Source organism: Neoarius graeffei, chromosome 12, assembly GCF_027579695.1.
Source record: "Neoarius graeffei isolate fNeoGra1 chromosome 12, fNeoGra1.pri, whole genome shotgun sequence".
NCBI lineage: Eukaryota > Metazoa > Chordata > Actinopteri > Siluriformes > Ariidae > Neoarius > Neoarius graeffei.
The window spans coordinates 74,765,668-74,779,241 of NC_083580.1; the positions used below are offsets into that span (position 1 = coordinate 74,765,668).

General features: G+C 40.5%; 1 protein-coding gene across 4 annotated transcripts in view; it reads left to right on the plus strand.

Moving 5' to 3' along the window:
* The window catches only part of slco2b1 (solute carrier organic anion transporter family, member 2B1), an 87,629-nt gene that overhangs the window by 31,683 nt on the left and 42,372 nt on the right, over nucleotides 1-13,574 (plus strand). For all 4 annotated transcript variants that reach the window (XM_060936409.1, XM_060936410.1, XM_060936412.1 and 1 more), the window contains exons 9-11: nucleotides 8,432-8,596; nucleotides 9,515-9,713; nucleotides 11,187-11,325. In XM_060936409.1, the coding sequence (XP_060792392.1) occupies nucleotides 8,432-8,596; nucleotides 9,515-9,713; nucleotides 11,187-11,325 (503 nt within the window). The remainder of the gene's footprint in view (nucleotides 1-8,431; nucleotides 8,597-9,514; nucleotides 9,714-11,186; nucleotides 11,326-13,574) is intronic.

Sequence of the window (13,574 nt, forward strand, 5' to 3'; positions counted from 1 at the left end):
CTTTCTGTGTGGAGTTTGCATGTTCTCCCCGTGTCCGCGTGGGTTTCCTCCGGGTGCTCCGGTTTCCCCCACAGTCCAAAGACATGCAGGTTAGGTTAACTGGTGACTCTAAATTGACCGTAGGTGTGAATGTGAGTGTGAATGGTTGTCTGTGTCTATATGTCAGCCCTGTGATGACCTGGCGACTTGTCCAGGGTGTACCCCGCCTTTCGCCCGTAGTCAGCTGGGATAGGCTCCAGCTTGCCTGCGACCCTGTAGAAGGATAAAGCGGCTAGAGATAATGAATGAATGTTTCTATCACTGAAGCATCTAGTGAAAGCTTTCAAACATGCCCCCATTTCCAACAGTGAACTTATAATTTTGTATTTCTCACTCCTTTTATGTGTAATGTTTCTTACCTAGTATTCTACTTACTTCCAGGATCATAGACTAGTCAAATTAAGTCAATTTGATGTGTGTAGTGGTTTTAACAATAGACATTGTTGCAGAGCAGCTTTACAGAAAAATATAAATTTTAAACTATATGAATTTATGCCAAATGAGCAAGCCTGAGGTGACAGTAGCAAGAAAAAAACTCCTTGAGATGGCATGAGGAAGAAACCTTGAGAGGAACCAGACTCGAAAGGGAACCCATCTTTATTTAGGCATTGACAGAGAGCGTGATTATAAATAACTTGCTTTCATAAGTCAAGTCAAGTTTGTTTGTATTGAGGTATTTCACCCACGTGACCAAGTCACGTGACGCAGCCATTTTGGACGGCACGCTTAAGTCCTTCAGTGCAAGGCGGTATGAGATGGTGGAGACCTTTGCACATTTTAACAAGAAAGTAAGCTGTGATTCGTGTTAAATTGGATCTGTCTTTTATCACAAACACTGTACCCAGCCTTGGTATGGAGCCCTGTTTATTTATTTCTGTGTCCCGTTTCTTTCTAGCCTCTGTTATTGCATTTTATGTCTGATGTCTGCTACATGCAACCCTAGACAAATTAACACTGCCTTGTTTCACTGCTCAGATGGGTTAACAAACACTGACCCATTTACTGTTTGCTATATATTTTATCAAAATTGAGTTAACTGATAAACTAACCTGAAATGAAATGATCACTGCAAAGTCTGGAGTACTCTGTTGGCTCCCAATCCTGTCTCTTCACAGCTGCAATCCATTTGGCCCTCTTGTCTGGGTCAGTAGGAAACCGGTAGTGATGTGTCGGTCGCGAACGATACGGTTCAAAGAGCCGGCTCTTTGAAGTGAACGACGGGAGCCGGCTCTTCGGTGGGAGCCGAGTTGGGGAGCCGAATTAGTTTTTTGTCCTTAGGTGCCTCAGAGAGAGAGAGAGAGAGACTTTCACAAAAAAAGTTGCTGTCCGATTGCATCTTTGTGTTGTCTATTACCATTCAAAGGAAAAAAAATAGCATGGTGTACGCCTACTTTTTTTGGTTGGGGGGGTTGATGTCATTCACAGCTGCGAAAATACGAAAATTGGTGTAATGCTTAAAGCTGTGGAGCGCAGGGGAGAGGAGTCTGTGAGGCACCTGAGGAGGGGAAAATCAGCTGTGTATTTTATATTGGTAATATAACACAGTTTTGCATTATGTTTGTGAGAAAATAATTTATTAATTGGTAAGTAAGTTTTATTTCTATAGCTAGAACATTGTTACACTGCTATACTTTACAAAGCTTTACAATGGCTACAAAAACTAAAAAATAAAATGGCAAACATCCTATTGATAAAATATAAATAATAATGTAATTAATTAACTAGTTAATTGCAGCAATTAAATCAAAAATAAAATCTCAGGAGCCGTTTGGGAGCCGAAAGAGCCGGCTCCTTATAGTAAGAAGAGCCAAAAGAGCCGGCTCCCGAAAAAGAGCCGAAATTCCCATCACTAGAAACCAGTAAAAGGAGCGTCCTGCACGCTGTCCCTGTCTGTTGTGGCAAGCCACAGCACAACAAGCAAACACCATGGTTATTTATAGAGTGCTTACTGACAAATTAATCTATTCTAGGTGTCTGTAACACGTTTTTTTTCAAGCTGGTTCTCCCTCTCTGTCTGCAGCGTTAGTATGTAGCTTGACGTTCAAAATGGCGGATACCGGGGCGTCACGTGACCCTGTGACGTCAGGTGAAATACCTCAATAGCACTTTTAACAATAGACAGACATTGTCCCAAAGCAGCTTTACAGAATCTGAATGACCCAAGAAATGAGCCAATTTTATCCCTAATCTATCCCCAATGAGCAAGTCTGTGGCTACGGTGGCAAGGAAAAACTCCCCCAGAAGACACGAAGAAGAAACCTCGAGAGGAACCAGACCCAAAAGGGAACCAATCCTCACCTGGACAACAACAAACAACATGACTATAACATTAACAGTTTTAACATGAAGTCAGTTTCGTTGAGGTTATAACTCTTCATTAATGGAAACTTGAGTGCAAAACTGTTCATGACAACTGCAGTCCCAAAGTTAGCAAGCCAACTGTAGTCCTCAGCCACAAAAGCATTACTGTAAGTGTCCAGAGTGTCTTCCAAGTGTGACGTTCAACTGTCCATATGGGGCCGTCCTCTACAGGAGCGATGTGATGAGACTCCAACCAGACATAGGGCATCAGGATGGATCAGGCAGGTCCGAGGAGCAGAAGAGGTCAGCACCTCGATCTCAGGATTGACATGTAACTCAGGGGGACAGATTGGATGGGGGCAGTGGCGTAGCCAGGATTTTTTACATGGGGTGGCCAAAGGGGGGCCAAGGATATACAAGGGGTGGCCATGCTGTGACTAAATAAAGGGGTGGGGGGTTCCGGGGGTCCTCCCCCGTGAAATTTTGAATTAGCTACTGTAGATTTGATTTCCTGTATTCTGATGTATCTGGTGGCATATCTGGTGCAAAACCCATGAACAAAACCCATGTGAGCCAAGAGGTCAGAAATTAATGTATTAATTTATTTATGTAACATAAAGCATCTGCAAAACAAAGAAACCATCCAACTTGTTTACTCTAGTTAAGCATCAGGATTTTAACGATCACTACTAAAATGCAAAAGTAAAAACTAAAAGATCACCTGTCCCAGGCACCTGGGAAGTAGTAAGGATATTAGTCAGGCTTGAATAAAGAGTGCTTTGCTCAGGAAAAGGAAAATACTTGTACACTACCGTTCAAAAGTTTGGGGTCACCCAGATAATTTTGTGTTTTCCATGAAAAGTCACACTTTTATTTACCACCATAAGTTGTAAAATGAATAGAAAATATAGTCGAGACATTTTTCTGGCCATTTTGAGCATTTAATCGACCCCACAAATGTGATGCTCCAGAAACTCAATCTGCTCAAAGGAAGGTCAGTTTTATAGCTTCTCTAAAGAGCTCAACTGTTTTCAGCTGTGCTAACATGATTGTACAAGGGTTTTCTAATCATCCATTAGCCTTCTGAGGCAATGAGCAAACACATTGTACCATTAGAACACTGGAGTGAGAGTTGCTGGAAATGGGCCTCTATACACCTATGGAGATATTGCACCAAAAACCAGACATTTGCAGCTAGAATAGTCATTTACCACATTAGCAATGTATAGAGTGGATTTCTGATTAGTTTAAAGTGATCTTCATTGAAAAGAACAGTGCTTTTCTTTCAAAAATAAGGACATTTCAAAGTGACCCCAAACTTTTGAACGGTAGTGTATGTTACATGTAAATACAAAAATGAAGTGCATAAGTTGTGTGTGTGAGAGAGAGAGTGTATGTTCAGAGTGCATGAGTGTTGTGTGTGTTATATGTGAATATAGAAATGTAGTGCATAGGTGGTGTGGGGGTGAGTGTGTGTTCAGAGTGCATGAGTGGTGTGTGTGTGTGTGTGTTGAGAGTGCACGAGTGTTGTGTATACCAGTGAGTGTGTTACATGTAAATATAGAAATGTATTGAGGGGTGTGTGTGAGGGGTGTGTGTGTGTAAGAGAGGGTGTGTGTTGAGAGTGCATGAGTTGTATCTTATAGTGAGTGAGAGAAAGACATAGTGTGTGTTAAGAGATTGAAGTATGTGTTCATATATGAGTGAGAGAAAGAGAGAGAGTGTTAAGACAGTGCATGAGTGTTACATTTAAATATAAAAATTTCGTGCATGAGTTGTGTCTGTGTTGAGAGTGTATGAATGTTACATGTAAATATAGAAATGTAGTGCACAAATTGTGTGAGTGTGTGAGAGTGTGTGAGAGTGAGATAGACAGTGTGTTAAGAGAGTGCATAAGTGTTGTGTATGAGTGAGTGTGTTACATGTAAATATAGAAATGTGGTGCATGAGAGGGGTAGGGGGAGAGTGTGTGTTGAGAGAATGCATGAGTGTTGTGTATGTATGAGTGTGACAATTATTAATCAATGTGTACTCCCACCAGTAACACACAACATCTCTATATTTTCATGTAACAGACAAACATTAACTTTAAAAGTTGTATTCTGCGGTTAGAGTGAGCAAAGTGATTCACAGACAGCTAACTTGCCGACGTAATTTTCTCTTTTGAGTCGTATAGTCAAAAACCACTGACGTTTTGCTTTCTATCTATCTAGTATCTATCTATGTGTGCACACAGCACAAATCCCACTGTAGCCGGATAGCTATAAAGACGCATATTTATCTATACGGTTGCATTTACATGTAAACGAAGGTTTCAGTCACTGAAAACGGATACTTTCGAAAACTCCGGGCAAAGTGGAGATTTCTGGAAACTCTGAATTGTCTGAGGACAGAATTGTAACTGTATGTCTACAAAGTGAGAAAACTTGAAGAGAGTATAAGAGATGAATAACTTACATCCCAAATTAATCGCACGTTCACATAGTTCGTAGGTTGTTGTGTTGTCGGACTAGAGCATGACTATCTGATACCACCTGCTGCTTGAATGCGCGAAATGTTTATGTGCTACGGTAATATGCATCCCCGCAGAAACCAAATAGGCGGAACAAAAATCCAGCGGGCGGAACTAACATTTCGTGGGACATATCAGTTTTATAAATGTGTCCAGGGCAGGGCCAAGGCATGCCCTGGGGTGGCCACGGTCCCCCCTGGCCACCCCAGAAAACACAGGTTGTTAGGTATGCCCAATATCACTTGAATAAGTAGGAACAGTATACATTTTGCGCTGAGTACAAGCAGGGACTCCAGCAAAACTAACTATGACAGCATAACTAAAAGGAGAGAGCCAGAAGGTAACACAGGCATGAGGGAGCCCCGGGACATAAAGCAGCCAGCCAGTACACCATCAACAAACTCGAGTGAGCAAGTGAGTGGGGGACTGACAGCATCCATACATCCCTGTTTACCAAAACACGCTATGTCTGAGGACCCTCCAGATCTCCTCCTTTACCTCATAAACACCATTAACAAAAAGCTTGACTAAACAGATATGTTTTCAGCCTAGACTTAAACACTGAGACTGTGTCTGATTCCCGAACACTACTTGGAAGGCTGTTCCATAACTGTGGGGCTTTGTAAGAAAAGGCTCCACCCCCTGATGTAGCCTTCACTATATGAGGTATCAGCAGATAGCCTGCACCTTTTGATCTAAGTAGGCGTGGCGGGTCATAGAGGACCAGAAGTTCACTCAGGTACTGTGGTGTGAGACCATTCAGTGCTTTGAAGGTCAATAGTAGTATTTTATAATCAATACAAAATTTGACTGGGAGCCAATGCAGTGTGGATAAGACAGGGGTAATGTGGTCATATTTTCTAGTTCTAGTAAGGACTCTTGCTGCTGCATTTTGAACTAACTGGAGCTTGTTTATGCGCTTATTGGAACATCCACACAGTAAGGCATTACGATAATCCAACCTGGAGGTAATGAAAGCATGAACTATTTTTTCTGTGTCGTGTAGTGACACAGTGTTTTGAAGAGAGTATAAGAGATGAATAACTTACATCCCAAATTAATCGCACGTTCACATAGTTTGTAGGTTGTTGTGTTGTCGGACTAGAGCTAGAAGTAGGGCATCAGGATGGATCAGGCAGATCTGGAGAGCAGGAGAGGTCAGCATCAATGGTATCCCAGGAGTGGCATTTGTAGCTCAGCAGAGAGAGAGAGAGATAGCTATCCGGGTAATGTTATCAATGTGAGTTTCGTAATGTCACTTTCATAAGTGTGTGCTATATGGACAAAAATTGCAACAGTGTAACCAGGAAATTATTATAGTTTTAACATGAAGTCTATTTTGTTGAAGTTATCAACTGTTCATTGACGGAGACTTTAGTGCAAAACTGTTCACAACAACTGCAGTCCTCAAGCTATCATGGCACTTATAGTCCTAAGTCATCATAGCAAAACTGTTTATATTAATTGTCCAAAGCCATTTTCTAAGTGTATTTTTAGGCTGCCCATATGGGGCCATCCTACACAGGAGCAAAGCAATGAGAACTCCAGCTAGAAGTAGGGCATCAGGATGGATCAGGCAGATCTGGAGAGCAGGAGAGGTCAGCATCAATGGTATCCCAGGAGTGGCATTTGTAGCTCAGCACAGAGAGAGAGAGAGAGAGAGAGAGAGAGATACTCATTGTCACGTAATGGTTATAAACAGTGTACATTGTACGCTGAGTGAAAACCAGGACTCCAGGGAGACTAACTATGACAGCATAACTAAAAGGGAGAGCCAGAAGGTAACAGAGACATAAGGGAGCCCTGGGACATAAAGCAGTAGCCACTCCACCTTCAACAAACCTGAGTGAATGCATGAAAATTTGGGGGGCAACAGCATCCAAACATCCCAGTTTACCAAAACACTATGCTTGGGAACCCTCCAGATCTACTCCTTTGCCTAATAAAAAGCTATTAACAAAAAGCTTAACGAAATAAATATATTTTCAGCCTAAACTTAAACACTGAGACTGTGTCTGAGTCCCAAACACTACCTGGAAGGCTGTTCTACCACTGTGGGGTTTTGTAAGAAAAGGCTCTGCCCCTTGCTATAGCCTTCACTATTTGAGGTACCAACAAATAGCCTACACCTTTTCATCCAAGTAGGTGTGGTGGGTCATAAAAGACCAGAAGTTTGCTTGGGTACTGTGGCACAAAATCATTCAATGCTTTATACCATTTATATCTGCTTTATACAGTACTAGTATTTTATAATCAATGGAAATTTGATTGGGGCCAATGCAGTGTGGATAAGATAGGGTGATGTGGTCATATCTTCTGGTTCCAGTAAAGACTCTCAAAAAAAAAAAAAAATCCTGTTGGGCTCTCACTCCATGTGGTCCTAATACAAGTACTTCTGTCTTGTCAGAATTAAGCAGAAGGAAGTTAACAAGCATCCAATGCCTCATATCCCTTACACATTTCTCAGCTTTATTACTCTGGTGTCTCTCATCTGGCTTTGCTGAAACATGTAACTGTGTGTCAACAGCATAACAGTGGAAGCTAATACCATGCTTATGAATAATATTAACTAGAGGTAGCATATATAAAGAAAAAAGCAGTGGGCCTAAGACAGAACCATGTGGAACACCTAACTTTACCTTAGTATCTGTAGAGAAGTCACCATTTATATCTACAAACTGATAATGAGCAGTTTTATATAAGACTTGATTAAATGAGACCTGAGCCAGGAGAGGGCCATTCCTTTAACTCCAATGACATTTTCCATTCTATCAAGGAGAATAGTATGATCAATGGTGTCAAAAGCTACACTAAGGTCAAGCAACACAAGCAAGGAGATACAACCCTGGTCAGAGGGGAGTAGTAGGTCATTTACTACTTTAACCAGTGTTGCCTCTGTGCTATGATGAAGTCTAAATCCTCACTGATACATTTTATGAATGCTATTCCTATGTAGGTATGAGCATAACTGCTGTGTCACAGACTTTTCTAGGATCTTGGAGATAAAAGGGAGGTTTGATATTGGCCTATAGTTGGACAGCTGACAGAGGTCAGGGTCAGGTATTTTAATCAGAGGTGTGATAACTGCTAGTTTAAAGGATTTAATTAAATACATAGCCTGTTCTAAGGGAAGAATTGATTATTTTTAGAAGGGGTTCAACTGCTTCTGGTAGTATCTGTATGAAGAATCGTGTAGGTCAGGGATCTAGTATGTAAGAGATCTAGATCTAGTAAGTTGAAGATTTTGGTGAGGAAATTGATGAAATTAGTTCTGATTTTTGAAGGGGAGTAAAACATTCTAGTCATTGATCTGATACTCAGACTACTACTGCTTTTATGCAGAGAGTTTCATAACCTATTTTTATTGGTAATCTCCGTCATTTTTAAACGTGAAATTATAAAAGTTATATCATGTCAAATTACTCTGGAATTTCAACAATGACATTTTGGGAGTATTAGAAGTTTGCATGTGTCCATCTTGTGTGGTGACACTAACATGTTTGAGTTTGTGTCAAATTCAATGGCAGAACATAGGAATGGAAAGTTGTTAAGGTGAATATTTTTGGTTTTCTTTCACAGAATTTCCAAACATCATGCTGAGAACCATGAGGAACCCCATTTACCTTTTTGTGGTGCTGGCCCAGGTGAATCTATCAGCTATGGTTGCTGGACTGGCCACATTCATGCCTAAATACATTGAGAGACAGTTCACGCAAACAGCTGCCTTTTCTAACATTATGATTGGTAAGATCATTTTTTAAAAAAGGTTTTATTGATATTAGCTGGTGTTCTAACCTGGATGCAATGTGATTTGACTTAACAATGGGTTACAATGGGTTGCACTTGTTTTTATTCTTTCAAATTGCATTTTTTATGAGTCATGAGTCATGTTTTTATGAGTCAATCCATTGATCACCCTAACGACTCTCGAGGCCATTCACATCCAGCCCCCAGTGACCCACACCAACAGGATGACTTAACGACACCTTAGATGAGCTTTTCATCCATGAGAGGATAAATACCTGATACTCCCTACTAGTCAGACAGAACTGAAGAAGGCTTTCGGATGAGAGGTGAAACGTCTTCAAGAATCTTCAAGCAAGTCCAGTTGCTCTCTTTTACGACCCACAGTTACTGAAACATGTAGTAATTTCAATGGAACACAGATGTTTGGCATACATCCCAGCTCACAAACTCAATCCAAGATTCACATCTCAAATGAAAACTTTAATCTTGCAAAAGAGAGCTAAATGTTTACTCATTTGTAAACCTTTAGTGGTGCTTGAAAGTTTGCGAACCCTTTAGAATGTTCTATATTTCTGCATAAATATGACCTAAAACATCATCAGATTTTCACACAAGTCCTAAAAGTAGATAAAGAGAACCCAGTTAAACAAATGAGACAAAAATATTATACTTGGTTTATTTATTTATTTATTGAGGAAAATGATCCAATATTACATATCTATGAGTAATATTATACATCTATAATCTACATATCTATAATAATTACAATATTACATATCACAAACTTTCAAACACCACTGTAAAGTATAACTGAACTGTAGGCTACTATGGGCTGATGTTTTCACAAAGTGAAATATAGACATTTCTTCTTGGAAGAGCAGTTATTAGGTTAGTAAAGCATCTGTGTTCCCTCAGGTGGTTTGAACATTCCATCAGCCATATTGGGCATCATGGCAGGAGGCACGATCCTACGCAGATACAATCTGTCTGTTAAGGCCTCGGCAATCTTGTGCAGTAGTGCTGTGCTGTTGTCTATCGTCTTCGCCTTGCCCCTCCTCTTCCTTGGTTGTCCAACGCAAAACATTGCTGGGATAAACCCTGCCAACAGTGAAAGGTAATATTTTATGTCCAGTTTGTCTCATTTTAAGGAGAAGTAGTGATGCAAACATAAAACGTGAAGAATTTTGATTTTCTGACACTGTCAGAAATAGGGGTACAGTAGGAGTCTGTTTCTGTCCCCCAAGGTACAATCTACATTATTATTATAATACATGCAGGAAACTTTTTCGATGAAATAAAAACATGTGTTCTGTTCCCTTCTAGCAGGTTTCATTCATTTGGTTTGATAGCTTGCAATATTGTTAGCATATCGCTTATCTTACATTTATTACACCACTCTACCTAATGGAGAATGAGCGTTGAATATGGTTTACGATATTGCATGGTTGTTAAGACAACATGACGTCACACGCCGGAGACATAAAACTTCCACGCTAGTGAGCGACTGGGACAATTTGTAAACAAACATGGCCACCAGGTTTGCGCCGTTAAATATGGAAGATTTTGAGAGAATTTTGAAAGAGAAAGACGCGTTGAACACCCGAAAGGAATGTGTATGTATAATAATAATAATAATAATATTGGCTGGCTTTTTTCATGGTATATCAGATATATTCCATTCAGCTACTCGTCTTCGACTCGTTCAGTATCATGCTAGCTGAATGGAATATATCTGATATACCACTCAACGCCAGCCAATATTATTTAAATATACCCTCTAGGGCTCATTATTGGGCCCCGGGGTAACTATGTGTACCTTTTAAGGGCCATAAAGGTACTTATGTTCCCAAGCAATATATCAAGGGTACAAATAAGTACCTTGGATGGCACTGTCCCACTGACAATCTGATGTTCCCAAAGGTACAGTAATGAATTTTATTTTTGAAGTGCCTCGATAAGTATGCCATGAGAAAGAAGTGAAAGAAACAGACCATGCATTTGGTTAACTCTTGCGTGAAAAGGAATCACAGTTGCTTGTTCTGACCTTGTTTTGTCTCTGTGATTTAATTAATGTTTAAATATTTGGCTGCCTGCATTCCCACAGGCCCAATGACATCATCTAATAAACCATGTAAAGAGCCACGGATTCATGTTTATAAGTGCAAGTTGAACAGAACAAATCTACAGCAGAGTTGCCCAATTAGTCAAAGGCATGTTGTACAAATTAGCTGTGCTTTGTCTGCTCATTTGTATTGTTTGCTTGTTTTCCTTGACTGATTGTTGTGACTTCAGCAGAATATTACACTTAGTGCGATTCATCACTTGTACATTTGGTGCTAGAACTTTCTTATCTAGTAGTTCAGCACTTCTTGTACCTGAGTTTTGCACTCATTGCATGTTGCTCTGGATAAGAGCGTCTGCTACCGTAAATGTCTGTAATGTAATTATATGATCATTTTAATGACATTTGGAAAAGCATGATCGCAAATTTAAACAACGAATGTGTAGATTTTTCCTTTTTTTTCCTTTTACAATTCCTATTATACACACTATCCTTAAATTATTACTTCTTACTCTATGTGTGCAGCTTCACCAAGTACCAAAATTGCAGTTTGATATGTTCCTGCTCTGATGAGGCCTTCAACCCTGTGTGTGGTTCTGACGGTGTGGAGTTTCGCTCTCCTTGTCATGCTGGCTGCAAAATAGGAATCGACAATCTGACACAGGTAAATCTGCTCAATTATACTCAGCTTCTTTGTCACAGTTGACATGACATACGGTGGCATGCAAAAGTTTGGGCACCCTTACTGAAAATGTCTGTTACTGTGAATAAGTGAGCAGAAGATGAACTGATCACCAAAAGGCATAAAGGTAAAGACGAGACATTTCTTTTCAGCGTTTTCTGCAAGATTTGTGTATTATTTTTGTTTTGTACAATTGGAGAGTGAAAAAAGAAAAGGAACACCAGGCGAAAGTTTGGGCACCCCAATACATTTGAGTTCTCAGGTAACTTTTACCAAGATTCCAGACCTTAATTAGCTTATTGAGCTGTGGCTTGTTCAAATTCTTCGTTAGGAAAGGTCAGATGATGCAGATTTCAAAGCTGTATAAATTCTCTGACTCCTCAAACTTGTCCCTAAAATCAACAGCCATGGGCTCCTCTAAGCAACTCCGTCGCATTCTGAATAATAAAATACTTGATGCTCACAAAGCAGGAGAAGGCTATAAGAACATAGCAAAGTGTTTGCAGGTAGCTGTTTCCTCAGATCGTAATGTTATTAACAAATGGCAGTTAACAGAAACAGTGGAGATCAAGGTGAGGTCTGGAAGATGAAGAAAACTTTCTGAAAGAACTGCTCGTTGGATTGCTAGAAAGGCAAATACCCCCCCCCCCGTTTGACTGCAAAAGACCTTCAGAAAGACTTAGCAGACCCTGGAGTGGTGGTGCACTGTTCTACTATGCAGCGACACCTGAACAAATATGACCTTCATGGAAGAGTCATCAGAAGAAAACCATTCCTGCATCCTAGCCACAAAATTCAGCGTCTGAAGTTTGCAAATGAACATCTAAATAAGCCTGATGCATTTTGGAAACAAGTCTTGTGGACTGATGAAATCAAAATAGAACTTTTTGGCCACAATATGCAAAGGTATGTTTTGAGAAAAAAGGGTGCCAAATTCCAGGAAAAGAACACCTCTCCAACTCTGAAGCATGGGTGTGGATCGATCATGCTTTGGGGTTGTGTTGCAGCCAGTGGCACAGGGCACATTTCATTGGTCAAGGGAAGCATGGATTCGAATAAATACCAGCAAATTCTGGAAGCAAACATCACGCCATCTGTAAAAAAGTTGAAGTTAAAAAGAGAATGGGTCCTACAATAAGACAATGATCCAAAATACACCTCAAAATCTACAATGGAATACCTCAAGAGGCACAAGCTGAACGTTTTGCCATGGCCCTCACAGTCCCCTGGCCTAAACATCATTGAAAATCTGTGGATAGATCTCAAAAGAGCAGTGCATGCAAGACAGCCCAAGAAACTTGTAGAACTGGAAGCCTTTTGCAAGGACAAATGTGTGAAAATCCCCCAGGTAAGACCTGAAAGATTATTAGCTGGCTACAAAAAGTGTTTACAAGCTGTGATACTTGCCAAAGGGGGTGTTACTAGGTACTAGCCATGCAGGGTGCCCAAACTTTTGCTTCGGGCCCTTTTCCTTTTTTGTCATTTTGAAAATGTAAAAGATGAAAATAAAAAATTGTTTTTGCTTAAAATATAAAGGGAATGAGTTATCTTTAACTTTATGCCTTTTGGAGATCATTTCATCTTCAACTTGCTTAACTGTTCACAGTAACAGCAATTTTGACCAGGGGTGCCCAAACTTTTTCATACCACTGTATCTTCATTTACATGCCTTCCTTTACAGGACATTTAGTTGCTTTGTAGCCTCATCTACTTTTTCTTTCTTCTTCTTCTTTTTTTAGCAGCTCCCGTTAGAGGTTGCTACATCATGATTTGCATATTTGATTTGGCATAGGCTTACACACCAGATGCCCTTCCTAATACAACTCTCCCCAGTCTGTCCGGGCTTGGCACTGGCACTAAGTACTTAATTAATGGCTTGTGCAATCCCAGTGGCTGGGTATTTTACATAAGTCTGAACTTGTCGATTTGAACTCCAAAAACAAATCCAATATCTTTCAATCCATCCATTATCTGTAGCCACTTATCCTGTTCTACAGGGTCGCAGGCAAGCTGGAGCCTATCCCAGCTGACTATGGGCAAGAGGCGGGGTACACCCTGGACAAGTCACCAGGTTATCGCAGGGCTGACACAGAGACAAACAACCATTCACACCTACAGTCAATTTAGAGCCACCAATTTACCTAACCTGCATGTCTTTGTGGGAAACCAGAGCAAATCCACACAGACACAGGAAGAACATGCAAACTCCACACAGAAAGGCCCTTGCCGGC